This window comes from Monodon monoceros, unplaced genomic scaffold (genome assembly GCF_005190385.1).
Source record: "Monodon monoceros isolate NGI ecotype Baffin Bay Population unplaced genomic scaffold, NGI_Narwhal_1 Super_Scaffold_11, whole genome shotgun sequence".
NCBI classification, from domain to species: Eukaryota; Metazoa; Chordata; class Mammalia; order Artiodactyla; family Monodontidae; genus Monodon; species Monodon monoceros.
In genome coordinates, this window is record NW_021703767.1 from 18,929,976 (window position 1) to 18,944,539 (window position 14,564).

General features: G+C 41.6%; 2 protein-coding genes across 3 annotated transcripts in view; one reads left to right on the forward strand and one right to left on the reverse strand.

Annotated features, from left to right (window-relative positions):
* The window catches only part of GABPA (GA binding protein transcription factor subunit alpha), a 32,588-nt gene extending 25,587 nt beyond the window's left edge, over window positions 1-7,001 (reverse strand). The window contains exon 1 of the mRNA XM_029214904.1: window positions 6,866-7,001. The gene's annotated coding sequence lies outside the window, so the exon portion shown is untranslated. The remainder of the gene's footprint in view (window positions 1-6,865) is intronic.
* A 214-nt stretch (window positions 7,002-7,215) lies between these two features.
* Window positions 7,216-14,564, forward strand: ATP5PF (ATP synthase peripheral stalk subunit F6). Of its 2 annotated transcripts, none has more exons than XM_029214906.1 (4): window positions 7,216-7,457; window positions 10,925-11,101; window positions 13,759-13,883; window positions 14,384-14,564. In XM_029214906.1, the coding sequence occupies exons 2-4, from the start codon at window positions 10,938-10,940 to the stop codon at window positions 14,419-14,421; spliced, it is 327 nt and encodes a 108-aa protein (XP_029070739.1). In that variant the 5' UTR covers window positions 7,216-7,457; window positions 10,925-10,937; the 3' UTR covers window positions 14,422-14,564. The 2 variants fall into 2 exon arrangements, with proteins under 2 accessions (XP_029070739.1, XP_029070738.1); XM_029214905.1 differs by lacking the exon at window positions 7,216-7,457 and adding an exon at window positions 7,558-7,642.

Here is a 14,564-nt window from a genome sequence, read left to right on the forward strand (position 1 = left end):
ATAAGCAGAAGAGGAGGAAGTAATCTTCACATATAAAAGAAAATCCACAAGTAATATTTATAAACTAGTTTTTGTTTAAATGGTGTTTATTAGCCTGACATGACATCATTATCATTCCCTTGGACTTACTGGGATGTTTTCAGCCCAATCTCAGTCAATAAATTAATTCAGGTTACTTCAAAATTAAGTGAAGACATGTCAACTATATTACAGCAATTCAGTCTTAATAACAGATTCAAACCTGCAGCTTAAAAATCAACATGGACATTCCCTGGCGGTCCAGTGATTTGGACTCTGCATTTCCACTGCAGAGGGCATGGGTTCCATCCCTGGTAAGGGAGCTAAGATCCCACATGATGCATGGTGTGGCCAAACAAAAAACAACATGGAGATGAACAATCTACAATCGTTCAGCTAAAAGCTGTACCTTATTAGCAGAATTTATTGCAAACCATTATACTGACAGAATAATATAAATTACAAGTTAATCCCAGCTTTGTGTTACATTTCTTATAAATGCCAGTACAATATTCTCAAACAGCAAAATAAAGTAACAAAATCATTATAGATATGTGCATTATTGCCCTGATTACACACTAGAATTTTTTTTTTTTTTTTTGGCTGCGTTGGATCTTTGCTGCTGAGCGCCGGCTTTCTCTAGTTGGGGCAAGTGGGGGCTACTCTTCGTTGTAGTGCACGGGCTTCTCATTGTGGTGGCTTCTCTTGTTGTAGAGCACAGGCTCTAGGTGCGTGGGCTTTGGTAGTTGTGGCATGTGGGCTCAGTAGTTGTGGCGCACGGGCTCAGCTGCTCTGCAGCATGTGGGATCTTCCTGGACCAGGGATCGAGGATCGAACCTGTGTCCCCTGCACTGGCAGGTGGATTCTTAACCACTATGCCACCAGGGAAGTCCCAACACTAGAATTTTTTATGATTGTTTTTCAGATGTGGTTTTATACACTTTAAACAAACCATTACTTCAGTTTTTAATTCTCTCGTGTAAAATTATTACCTGCTACATTAAACTTCCATTGATTTTTGTACCATTGATACATTATGTGCCATTTTGTACCATTTGTACTCCTGATACTAAAACATTATAATGAAAAAAATGCTAAGTAATGCATAAAATAGCTGCATATATTGGTATTTCTTTATGGCCATTTCCAAGGTGTTAATGTAAGTTTCAGGATGTTAGGACCTCACTGTAGGTCAGTGAATCTGTCTCTGGACTCGATATATACTCTCAGTCCAGAATAGAGTTTTCTAACTTTACTACTACATCTAAACAAGTACTTCTAAGTGCCTTCGACTCTCTGACTTGCAAGGAATTGTCCTCTAAATTTGGTACTTAAATGTTTACAAAGGAGTCCATGCTCCCACTTTAAAGATTTGACAAAATGAAGAATTCAAATATTCATTCCTATTAATAATAACCATTATTTACTGAGTATCAGGCACCACATTCAAATGCTTTACACAGAACAATCTTATTTTGAGTCCATCCTCATAAGAAAACTATCCAGAGGTTAGTGAGGCTAAACTGCCTGTGGCTCCATAATGTCATGCTTTAGGTCTATCAACTGAAGTACATGCTCTATACTGCAAATATACACTAGAACAAGAGCCTCCACCATCTCTTACCTGGAATAGCCTCTTCCTAACACGTTTCCCTGTGTTGGTGCCCTTGCCCCCCTACAGTCTATTTTCAGTCAATACAACTGCCAGTGTGATCCTTTTTAAAAGTGAAGTTACATCACAGCACTCCTTTGATACCATTCACAGTAAAAAAAACTAAAGACTTCACAATGGCCAACAAGGTCCTATGTGATCTACTCCCCATCCCCATTCTACTACTGCTCTGACTCCCTCTCCCACACTGGCCTCCTTACTTGTCCTTGCATCTTTCTTCTTGTCCACAGCACTCATCCTCTAACATACTAATAATTTACTACATTTATTGTCTTTCTTTCTCTGTTGGATCATTGCCAGGGTGCAAAAACCAAAACTGTCCCAAAGTGACCCCAGGAACTTAAGTTGGTTTGCCTGGCCTACGGACTTCCCCTAGCTACTGGAGGTGGGAGGGGCTTCCCCAGGTCCCAACTTCTCAAGGAACCAAGGTCTTTGTGGTAGGTACAATAACAACCCAGAACCTGTGATTATGCTAAATCACATGGCCAAGGGGAATTAAGTTTACTAATAAACTGACCTTCAAATACAGAGATTATCCTGGCTTATCTAGGTGAGTCCAAGGAAATCACAAGTATCCTTAAGAGTGAAAGAGGGAATGTGAAGAGATCCAGAGTGATTCAAAGTGAGAAGGACTTGACTGGCTGGCTATGACTGGCTTTGAAGATGAAAGAAAGGAGCCACAAACCAAGGAACGCAGGCAGCCTCTAAAACCTGGAAAAAGGAAACAGATTCTCCCCTAGAGCCTCCAGAAGACGTGCAACTCTGCCAACATCTGATTTTAGCCCAGGAAGACCCATTTCAGACTTCTGACTTCAAGAAATGTATGATAATAAATTGTTTTCAAGCCACTAAGTTTGTAGTAATTTGTTACAGTAGCTCTGGGAAACTAACACAGTCTTCCTTCCCACTTTAAAAAGGATTGTAACTCTCCTCAGGTCCAAACATCTCCAAATGCTGGGGAGCTGGTTTTCTGACAACTTAGTCTATAAATCGCTGGCATCCAAATCTAGACTGCCTAGTACAAAAATGATCTGACTTTCCCCACATTATTAAGGTTGCTCTCACAGCTCCCCTACAATAAGAAAGCATAATAAGAGGGTGGGGCTCTCCACTGAAATAGATACACATCATGCACATCCAGCAGAATGCCTAGGCCCCAGCAGATTTTGGTTGGGATGATGAAAGAATGAAGGGCTTTTGTTTTCTTTTCTTGCTGACCCTGGCCTAGTAAGTCTTCCCTTTCCCCATAAAGCCTATTTCTTAACAGATACTATGTAAAACTATGGAATTCATCCTGAGCACTAGAGCAAAACAGGAGGTGGTGACCCAATAGGGCCTATCCTTGTAGGACAACACAAGCTCACCTGGGAAGGGGTATTTGTTCACAGATATATACAAAGAACTTTGAACTGCCTCTCCCTTTGTAGGCACTCTATTAAAATGTGTTGGATAAGTGAATGTTATAACAACTATTACACACTGTATAACTGACTCCAGAAGCCTAAAAGGCTTCAATGTGAAAGGTAAAACTATGAAGCTAATAGAAGAAAATGGTGGGAATTTTTTTGTGGTCTAATGATAGAAAAGATTTCTTAAATATAATTTCAAAAACATAAACCATAAGGAAAAAAACTGATATATTTCCTTACATAAAAATTAAGAGTTATGTTTAACTGACAGGCTACAGAGTAGAAACAGATATTTCCAATATCCACACATGACAAAGGACTAATAATTGGAATACACAGTGAACTCCTGCAAGTTGATAACACCCCCCCAAAAGTCAGGACAAATTAGAAAAGTCAGTAAAGCACAGAAAAAGGAAACTCACATGAAGAGAAACCAAAATGGCTACGGACATGAAGAAATGCTCACATTCAAATGATTCACTTTATACTGTGCATATATGGCAAAGATTAGAACGTTGAATACTGAAAAGAGTTAGCAGGGACATGGGGGCATAGAATATAGACAGGACTATTGATAGAGTATAGACAGGACTATTTTTGAGAAAAATCTAGCAGCACTTGCTCAAATAAAGTGCTTAGACTTATGACCCAGCAATCTTGCCCTCAGATAAGCATTCCAGAGACATTCTCACAATGATTGATAATAGGATGTTAAAGGCAGCTTTGCTGGAGATAGCTGAAAGCTGAAGCCAATATCCATGGTAAGAGAGTACTGCGGATACAAGAAAATGTGAAAGAAGTACACACTATGGAACTATAGTAGCCGTTAGAAACAAGGAGGTAATGTACACACACACGCGCAAAAATCATAAAAACTGTACAAAAAAAGTAAGAACCAGAATAAGGTTTTTAGCAGGACAGCACTTAAAAGGATCATTTATGTTGTATTTTCAGGGCCTACAAGGACATCCACTCCCATCTCCATAACCAACTTTAAAAAAAAGATTAGAAAACAAGTGAATTTTCTAGGAACTTTGGAAAAACAGAAAGCCTAAGAAGCAGTAACTGTAAGCAGATAGGGTAGGCGGTACCCAGAGAAGAAGGACCAGGCATGGCTTTCTTGACATGAGAAGCCATTTTTGGCCTAAGCCATTTGGGAATCTAAGCCTGGCCACAATGATTACCCTTGAACAGGTCTCAGTAATAATGCTCTTAAGGAGTAACAATAGCAAAGATAATAAATCAGTTATAAAGACTTCCAGTTCTGTTTCCATGGTAAAGATTAGCCTGAAGCACTTTCTTAAGCTGTTTTTCAGAATTTAAACCCCCCCCTAGCGCTCAACCATCAGATCAACTGTAACCTAAGGGATGATAATGTTGACCTTTTCTGACCCTTGTGACTTCAATCAACTAAAGCATGGATGCTGTCAACCTTTGCCCCAATTCTATGCTGAATTCTCCTGCTGAAGCCCCTTCATGAATAGGCATGCACCACCCAAAACCCTTCATGAATATGCAAGTACCCTTAGCTTAAAAGGTCATCAATTTTGCTGTTCAGGATACTGCTTTGGGAAGATCCTGGTATTCTCCTTGCTGCAAGTAGTACACCCTTTCTTCTTCTGATCTTTGGCTTGGTTGTGTCTTTTGTCTTGCCACCCACCAAGAGATGAACCCAGTTTTCTGGTAACAACCAGAGGCTGAGAAAAGGCCCTGAGGGCTTATCAGCAGGGACACCTTTGGTACCTCTGAGTATAAGCACTAAGACAGAGGATTGTTAAGAAATTTACCTTGTGATCTTCCAAAAAAGTCACAGATCAGTCTCTAGAAGGTGCCAAATAAAGAAAAAAAAAAAAAAAGAATCCAATATGCTTTTGGAAAAACTCATGCTACTTACAGTCCCTGAATTGATCTTCCTCTTTCTCAATTCTCTAAATTTAAGCTAAAGAAGCAATGGAGAGATTTGGGAAACTGTCCAAATCTTTGATATCACTGCTTGAGTGGGTCTTAGCTCTTTTTCTGGAAACAATTCCCCAGGATTCTATATCAATACGTAAGAAAATGGAGAAGAGAGCATTACTTTGAGCCCTTCCCCCTAGGAAAAGGTGCCCCTTGACACCCTGGTTTCTCCTAGATTAAATCTAACCTGGGTTCAGAACACTTCACAAAATGAATACAAACTAAATTTATATTTAACTAACAATTCCAGGAAAGGTTACTATTCTTTAAAATACAGTTATGTTTATCATTCTCGTTTAGAGTCACAGATAAATTTGAGGATTATTCTTCACTGGAACATATTATTAGTTTACAGAGTTTAGGCCAATTTTTCCCAGTAAAGGACAATAAATAAATAAAGGATAATAAATAAATAAAAGATACATAAATACAAGTGCAATCTGGGAGTACCTACCAGATAACTGCACATTCTCTCAAGCTAAAAAATACTGTTAAGTATCCTGAGTAAATTAAAAGACATTTTTGTTTCTTAAAGATAAAGTCAATAGCTAAGAAAAAGTAACACACATATATCTGTGTGGATACACATGGAGAAAGAAAGCAAGTGTGGAGAAAGGTTAACACTTGGTGACCCTGGGGGTGAAGGTGTTCCTTGTATAATTTCACTGTATAATTTTTTCAATTTTCCTGTAAACTTGAAGTTTCATAAATAAAAGCTGGAGGAAGATTAAAGTCAACAGTTTTAATTTGGTATTCAGCCTCCACATGCTCTCATGACTTGCCTCAACGAAACACCTAGCTCATTATTTTCTTACTTCAAGACTATACACCCCTCATGGCATTGGTCCTGTAGACGCAATCCACGTAAAAACTGCTTAAGTCCATAGTGTCAGAATATGTTTAAAAATAAATAAGCTTGGAAAGCTTGGATCAAACCCTAAGAGAGAGAAATTATTATTCCCTTTAAGTAGTTCCGAACGAGTTGGACCAGTTTGATATTTAAGAACAGCAAAGTACCTAAGAACGTTATCACTGTCCAGTTCTTCACTTTGCTTAAGTGGACCTTTCTAAACTTTGCTCCTCTCACGACTCTGACCTACTGCGCGTATTTCTAAATCACTACTCGTCATCTTGCAGTGCAACATCAGGCGTTGTCCTCTCTGCCGTTAACCTAATCAAACTAGGGTTCCTAAATACAAACACGCGCGGGCGTATCTTCCAGTACACAAAAAAACTAAAAAAGCTGACAAGCTACACTAACCCATCATTTTCCCCTTGCCTCACACTTCCTCGTTTTTAAAAGAAACCCAACGGACACCATATACATTAATAGATAGATTTGATGCAACTGTAAGAATTCTAGAAAGACAACTGGATACGAAGTGAAAGCGAATCGCTGAGTTGGCAAGGAGGATGGTTTTGCATGTTCCTCTGAAATCCCCGGGGCGTCAGGATCAGATCCCGACCGCGGCGAATGCGGACCACGGCGGACAGTCGAGCAGGGGATAGTGAGGGAAGGGGGCGGCGAAGGGTGACACGAACGACCGGGGCCCCGAGTGCGCGCGGCTTAGCAGAGCCCCGCGCCGCGCGCCCCCCGCCCCTCCCCTCCGCTCCCCGCACAGCCTCCCCCGCCCCTCCCCACCCGGCTCCCTCAAGCCTCCACGAACGGAAATGGGAGTCACAGCGCCGGGGACCAGCGGAAACAAAACACAGAGGCGGCCGCGGGGGGGCCGCTGTGGGGGAGAAGGCCCCGGAACGAAGCCGGCCCGCGCGGACCCGCGCTCCCCTCCTCCCCAGCGGCCGCACTCACCCGCTCTGGATTCGGCCCCGTCGCCCCCGCCCGCAGTCCAGAGCCGGCTGAAAACCGCAGCGCCGCGGGCTCCACGTGCGGCGTCTCTCCCGGTAAGACCCACAGCTCCAGCGACTCGAAGTGAGAGGCCCCTGGGCCCTTCCCGCGAAAACGGCGCAGAGAAACTCCAACCCCCCCTCCCACCTCCCAGGCACCCCCGGGTCCGGGACTACAACTCCCAGCAGGTTGCGCGAAACGAACGCCCGAGGCAACGGAGGCTCACGAGGCAGAAGGGAGCCCAACGCCCCAATCCGCTTTGTTTTACACTCTGTCACTTTGCCTGCACAGTCGTACACCTCAACCACCCCAAGGAAGAGGACGCTGACTCGGGGCGGTGGGGATTGAACTAGGGGAAAGGCCAGTCCAAGTGCGCATGCGTACACAAGGTTTCCGAGAGGGAAAAAGAGAGCAGGTCAACTTGGGAGAAGGAAAGATGGCGGAGGCGTCGCCAGGGGACCCGGAAGCACTTACCCTCCACTTCCTCCTCCTGTTTGGCTTCTGTCTCACCTAGAGCCGTCCGGTCGCCGACTGTCTCCGAGACGCTTCCTGTCCGGTGAGTGTCGACCGACTGAAACGGCGGCCCATAATGCATTGCGATGGCGGGTAGGCGGGGGGGCGGAGCCAGGGCCGGAAGTAAAACGGTGGCAGCGGCGGTGGCGGCGGCGGCGGCGGCGGCGGCGGTGGCATCGGTGGTGGTGGTGGTGGTGGTGGCTCTGGCAGCTCGGCACCAAGTGCAAGGTGACTGGGAGGGTAACTGGACTCACTTGGCCTCTAGGGACGAGCATTCTGGGTTTCTTCACGAGGTCTGGGATGCCTATCGCCTCTGCCTTTCTGAAAGAGAGAGCAGCCTGTATCCTGGACACCTTCACGGTCTGGCCCGGAGTCATTGCTGACCTCGGCGCCTTTAGGCCTTGAAGTTTGCGGTAGACTCAGTAGGTAGCCCTGATAATACCGCTCTCAGGGCCAGCCTGACGCTCAGGGTGGCGTGGGAGTCAGGGGGGCCGGCGCTTCATGGACCCGCCGCTCGGCTGGGGCAGCCAAGGTCATGCCCGCGGGGCCGGTCTTCAGCCAGGCCTGCTCAGCCCTGGCGCGCGGGCGATTGTTCTGAACTACAGCATTTAAAAGTAGAACGTAAGAGGGGAAAGGATAATAGTAATCTTAAAAGTTTGCAACCTACCTAAAAACGTTGGTGGTGCTAAAACTTGGTTAAGCAGCTTTGTTTTACATCACGGATTCCAGGAGGGAAAAAGAGAGCCGGTTAAGTCAGGCGAGTTGAGGATTGACTTCAGCAATGAACATGCGCCGAAATCGCAGCGAAAGGCTGGTCAGTCATCATTGTAAACGGGAGAACCGTGCTCCCTCTCAGCATAAGGCCGCCTCTTACGCTGTACCCTTTTCTTGCTGTTGCCTTCCCCAGTCTTTCTGAGTGTGTCAAATCCCTATCATAGGCTGGCGTGGCCCCTCATAGTACTCGAATAGAGAACTTAATCATAGTTGGTATTTTATACCTATTTGTGTAATAACATGTATCTTTCTCACTAGATCTTTAATCAGTGGGGAAAAAAATGAAACGGAATAAAGGAAAAGGAGCAAGTTTTGATAGTGAGATTATGTGTTCATTTTTTAGATAAGTTGAATTTGAGGGCCCGGTAGGACTTAGGAAAGGATGAGAGCTGTCGAATGTATAGGTTTGGAGTTCAGGAAAAAGACCAAAATTAGAAGTGTGATTTGGGAATCATTCGTACTTAGATGATAGAAATAGAAAAAATGAAAATGGGTTTTACCCATGTTGCAGTAGGAGTAACATGATCTTTGCAATGTTAGAGCAAATTAACTGTGGGAATATGAATAATTTAATCACTTTTCTTAAACATTTTCTTATCTGTAAAGGAGGGATAAGAACACCTTTCTCTGTTTCTTCAAAGTATTGCCATAAGGGTACAAGGAGAGAATATGTCTAGAAGTACTTTGCAAAATACCTAGGGCTGATCAAGTGTTAGGTGACCACATTGCAGAGTGTTGTGTGTCTTTACATTGCCAAAGGGGAAAATATACACTGAATTGCACAATTTGAAAAATATGTTTGTGTTCTGTCAAATTCTACTGTGTAACCTGGGATCAGGTACTTACAGCTAAGCCTCAGTTTCTGTGTAAAATGAGAATGCTATTAAGTGGCACCTTAAGGTCATTTGTTGTTTGCTTGGAGCCTCCCCTCCCCCCCCTTTATTTCCTCTGATGAGGTATAAGAGTGATGTATGATGAAATCTTTAATTTCTTGAAATAGTTTTCTTTCATGCTGGCAGGTGAAGGATATTTGGTTGATTGTAGGATTTCTTTTGGTGGTTTTTATGTGCAATTTCAGGGCTTCTCAACCTTAGCACTATTGACATTTTCGACCAGATATTTCTTTGTTGTGGGCAGGCTATTGTTATTATTGTTGTTGTTATAGGATGTTTGGCAGCATCCTGGTTTTTATCCACTAGAGGCCAGTAACACTTGCCGCTATCAAGACAACCAAAAATGTCTTCAGACATTGCCAGATATCTCCTGGGGGATACCGCCACCTGTATTTGAGAACTGCTGTGCTACTCCATTGTCGTCTAGCTTAGTGCTTTCCAACTCTCATTAGTAAAGGGCCATTTTCCCCTCAACCCGTGTGGATATTTTTGAAGAATACAGTAAAAATGAATTACTGGAAAAATTAGTAGATGAAAGACAAAACAATGAAGACACACAAAATATGAACTCTTTTTGTATTATTAAATTCAACAGATATGAATTACTCTGTCAATTTGCTGTAAAAGCTTCTAAATGCTTATTGCCAATTTTGGTATTACTATAGACCAGTAAGGCAATACTACCGCTGGTCCCCAGACCACACTTTGAGCAGTAGTATTATAATTTAATAGTAGTCCAGTGTCAGTGAGATGATGCTTATTGTTATTGCTGTTATTAGGTAATTTGGGGGGGGCATGGGAAACATGTTAGCATGTTGGGTTTTCACTTTAAGGTTCAGAAATTTTACCAGGCTGTATTGAGGTGTGAATCTTTATCATCATTCCAGAAGGGTTTGGTAAGCCCTTTCAGTTTAATCAGCCTTTCTTCATCTTGGGCAGTTTTTTCTAATTATTTATGGTCTCCCTATTTATTTCTTTTCTTTTGGAATTTCTGTTTGCATACAATTTTTTTTTTTTGCATTTGATCTTTTCAGGACACTAAATGAGGTCTCAACTGAGATCATTCTCTAATTTATATACTGTAATTTTTTAGTTAGATGACCATGTATTTTAGCTTCAGGAAGTCTAGGACTTAGAAGTCTTTAAGTGCTTATTTTAAAAGTTCAGACTTTCTTCTCCTTCACAAATTCTATTTCACTGATTAGATTGTACTGCTTGATTTTTCCTCTCTTGTTGGTGGGCTCCCTTGGACTAGTTGCTGTCTTACTTGCTGGTTCTTTTGGACTTAGATTTGGTTTTTACAGTGTCCTTGAATGTCTAGAATCCTGCAGTTGTAACAAGCAGAGAGTTTCTTTCCCTGTGGGCCCGGGAAGTAGAAACTGAGGGCTCAGGCAACTGTCTCCAGTCTCCCTGCACAGCTCCCTTTTTGCCTTTTGAGGGAGTCAGGGAAACCTGGTACGTTAATTTGGGGATCAGTATTATTCTTTTTCTGCTGAGGGTGGGCAGCCAAGACTAATAAATTCATGGAGAAGAAAACATGCCATCCCAGATTCTGAGCTTTCTTTCTGCGTCTGACCCTAGTGGAGCCACACGCAGGCCTGAGTGGTTCCTAACTGCTGCTAGGTTCCAGGGCCTTTTGGTTAAGAAGCAAAAAACTTGCAGTGTGGGGTAGAGAGGGGAAGGGAGCTATGGTCAGGTGACTGTTCTTAGTGTTTACTGAATTCTGGTATGATTTAAGTTCTGTAGCAATTAGTAGAATTAGATGCCCACTATAACATATTAACAGGTGTTTTACAATTATATCTATTTTAAAGTATCTTCACATTCTGGTGCTTGTCTCCAGTAACAGAATCACCATGATTCTTCAGAGGCTCTTCAGGTTGACCTCTGTCATTCAGTCTGCAGTCTCCGTCTCTTTGAGGAGGAACATCGGTTTTACAGCAGTGGCATTTAATAAGGAACTTGATCCTGTCCAGAAACTCTTCGTGGACAAGATTAGAGAATATAGAGCTAAGCGACAGTAAGTGGGTAGATAATCAACTATGGTGTACGTGTGAATATTCAAAGTATGTAAGTTTTGAGATGGTAATAAAAAATTACTTGGCGTTTGAAAGTGTCTAAGACCTTCACTGAGCTGATCTCTATCATAAAGGTTCATTACCTGCTCCAAAGAAGAAGATGAGAATCTTGATTTTTTTTTTTTAAGTCCCAAATTTTCTCTTCCTTATATGGGTTCCAAGGGAGAATCCCATTAAATCTAGTGCCATTTTAGATATATCCCTACTATAATGTCATTTATTATAAACTAGAATCAATTCATACAAGTACATGGGATCTTGGAAATCATTTAGGAACCATATTTGAGAAAAACTAAGCCCCTTAGACATTGATTAGCCTAAGGTCATAAAACTAATTGTGGGGAAAACATAATCAAAATATTCTAACTCTCAATTCAGTGCCCTTTCTGTGACATCATGATTTGGGGGAAATGTATAGACACAACATTTTTTCTTTAATGCTACTTCCATATTTATATATTTCTGGGAATATCAAAAGACTCCTGCTTTATGACATAAAGCAAGTCCAGGAGCAACATAATAATAGAACCACACAGTTTTGGAGATGAATGATGACCTTAGCATCAAGTTCAACGCCCAAATCTTCAGAAAAGTGATACAGATCATTTCAGAGTTTTGTTTTATTTGGTTGTCTATCATGTGCAAAGCGCTGGACTATTAACAGTGGTGGGCTACAAAGAAAGAAGCCACTTTGCATTTACACAATATTCTTTTTTTTTTTTGCGGTTCACGGGCCTCTCACTGTTGTGGCATCTCCCGTTGCGGTGCACAGGCTCCGGACGCACAGGCTCAGCGGCCATGGCTCACGGGCCTAGCCGTTCCGCGGCATGTGGGATCTTCCCAGACCGGGGCATGAACCTGTGTCCCCTGCATCGGCAGGCGGACTCTCAACCACTGTGCCACCAGGGAATCCCTACACAATATTCTTAAAGTCTGATGGGGTAGAAAGTTTCTAAGCAAGTAAATACAATATAAGTTTAAATAGGTTAGATGCTAAGATAGTGACACATTCAGTGTTTGGAGAACTCATAGGAAGAAATGCTCCTTTCTAGCTGGTGCATTTTGGAAGGCGGCTTGGAAGAGTGAATGTTTCTAAAAGCTTGTGGATCCCAGAGCTGGACAACAGTCATCAAAGTATCTGGTTGAAGGCTCTATCTAGAACTGAACTGTATATCTCTATAGCTATTAATCACATGTGACTATTCAAATTCTAATGAAGTGTAAATAAAAATTCAGTTCCTCAGTTGCCTTAGTCACACTTCTATTGCTCAATACCAGATATGGCTACTGGTTACCATATTAGACAGCACATACATAGAGCATTTCTATTATCACAGAAGGTTCTATTGCACATGCTGATGTAGAAGAACATTGGGTCCATAGCAAGAAACATCATTAACAAGTTCTTAAATTAGAGCTGGCTCAGTATTTTTTGTGGAAATTCTGTAGCATAAATAAGATCCCATGCTTTTATCATAGGCATGGGTGAAAATATTAGCCTTGATAGAATTTTCACTTATAGATTTTTTTATTATATTCATTGATAAGTGGGCAGTAACATTCTGACAAACAGAATTTGTGTAAACACTGCTGGTCCATGATGCTATATTTATCTTTCCAAAGCACAGCTCTAATTTTGTCATTTTATTGCTTAGCAAACAAAATACAAAGTCCCAGGCTTAACATTCTCGGCCTCCTGTGATCTGGGTCCCGCTGGCTTTTCCCTCTAGGCTGTTTAGTGTTCCCCACATACAGCCAGTGCTTTACCACCTCCTCATCCTTGCTTTTTCAGTCTTAGAACGTCTCAAATTAAAATCTGACCCAAATGCATGGTTTGTCACAAATGCCACCTTTTTAAAATGAAATTTCCCTGTTCAGCTTAGCAAAAGTGATCCCTCAATTCAAGTAGCTTTTTGTTAAACCATGTCCTTGTAGGTTATCACCTAACTCCCTTACAGCATAATTGTTTATAAACATGTTATTTTTTTCTTCTAAATGGCAAAACCTCTGGGGGTAGGAAGTAATTTGCTTCTTTGTTAGGCCCCTATTATAGAGACTTAAAGTTTTTGAATGCCGTCCAGTGGTGGTTGATCTAAATCATAGTGATAGTAGATAACTGAGTGCTCACTGTGTGCCAGGCACTATGCTGAGTGGTACATGTACACAATCTCCCTTTCTCTCAACGCCACCATCAGGTAAGACTTGGAGTTGTAGATGTAGAGTTTAGTTCACACGGTTTGCTCTAGTTCACACAGTTACTAAATTGTAGAGCTGACGCTGAAACGGAAGCAGTCATTCACCCCAGACCCCGCAGACTTGGCCATTGTACCTTATTGCTGCTTAGACCCTGAGAGGTTGACTTTTAATAAGTATCCTTGATACTGACAGACCTTGAATGTTAGAGGTTTGTTTGAAGTTGCTTCATTTATGTGAAACCTCGTAATAGTTAAAATAGTTTGAGCTGAAATTCAAGTGGAACTGCTTGTTATCTTTCAGAAAAGTCTGCTTTTCCCTACATATAGAAGATCTATGAAACTTAATTTTGTTTTTGTAAACTAATGATTAAAATCTGTTTTCAACTTGGTCGTTTACACAACAGGACATCTGGAGGACCTGTTGATGTTGGCCCAGAGTATCAGCAAGAACTAGACAGGGAGCTTTTTAAGCTTAAGCAAATGTATGGTAAAGCAGACATGAATATGTTCCCTAACTTCACATTTGAAGGTAAGTCTTTTTAATCACAGATTCATTGTTGTGGGAGATCATTTTAAGTGGAGAATATTTATACTTACTTGGGTTGTGTAGAGGATTAAATGACAATTACATGTGAATTTATTAGAACAGTGACATGTGCATGGGAAGCTCTGGGATAAATGCCATTGGAGTAGGAGATCAAATAGCATAGAAGTTAAACGGCAGGGATCTAAAATCAAACTCCTGACAATATCACTTATGAGCTGTGTGATTTTGGATAGTTAATTGGTCCCTCTTTCTCATCTGACATTTGGGGAGAATTATGCTGTTTTCCTCATAATGATAGTTGTAGTTAAATGACATAGAGAGCCTGGCTCACTGTAAGTCCTGAATAAATCTTAAGCAGTTGTTATATTTCCATGTAGATGTTTCTTTAAAAAATCAGAAGATTGATGAGTTAAATATTAAAACTTTCTAGAAGATGAACTTTATTGCAGTATGGCTAAGCTTGAACCTTTTTTTCCTCTTAGATCCCAAGTTTGAAGTCGTCGAGAAACCACAGTCCTGAAGAAATAATGTAAAATTTATCTGGTAATTTGTCCTAGATTATTGTATAACTGATCAGAAGTAACAGCATAAACATACATTTCACAACTGTCATATGTTCTTTTAATTCTGATTTCAAAATAAATTATTTGGTGGTGTTGGGTA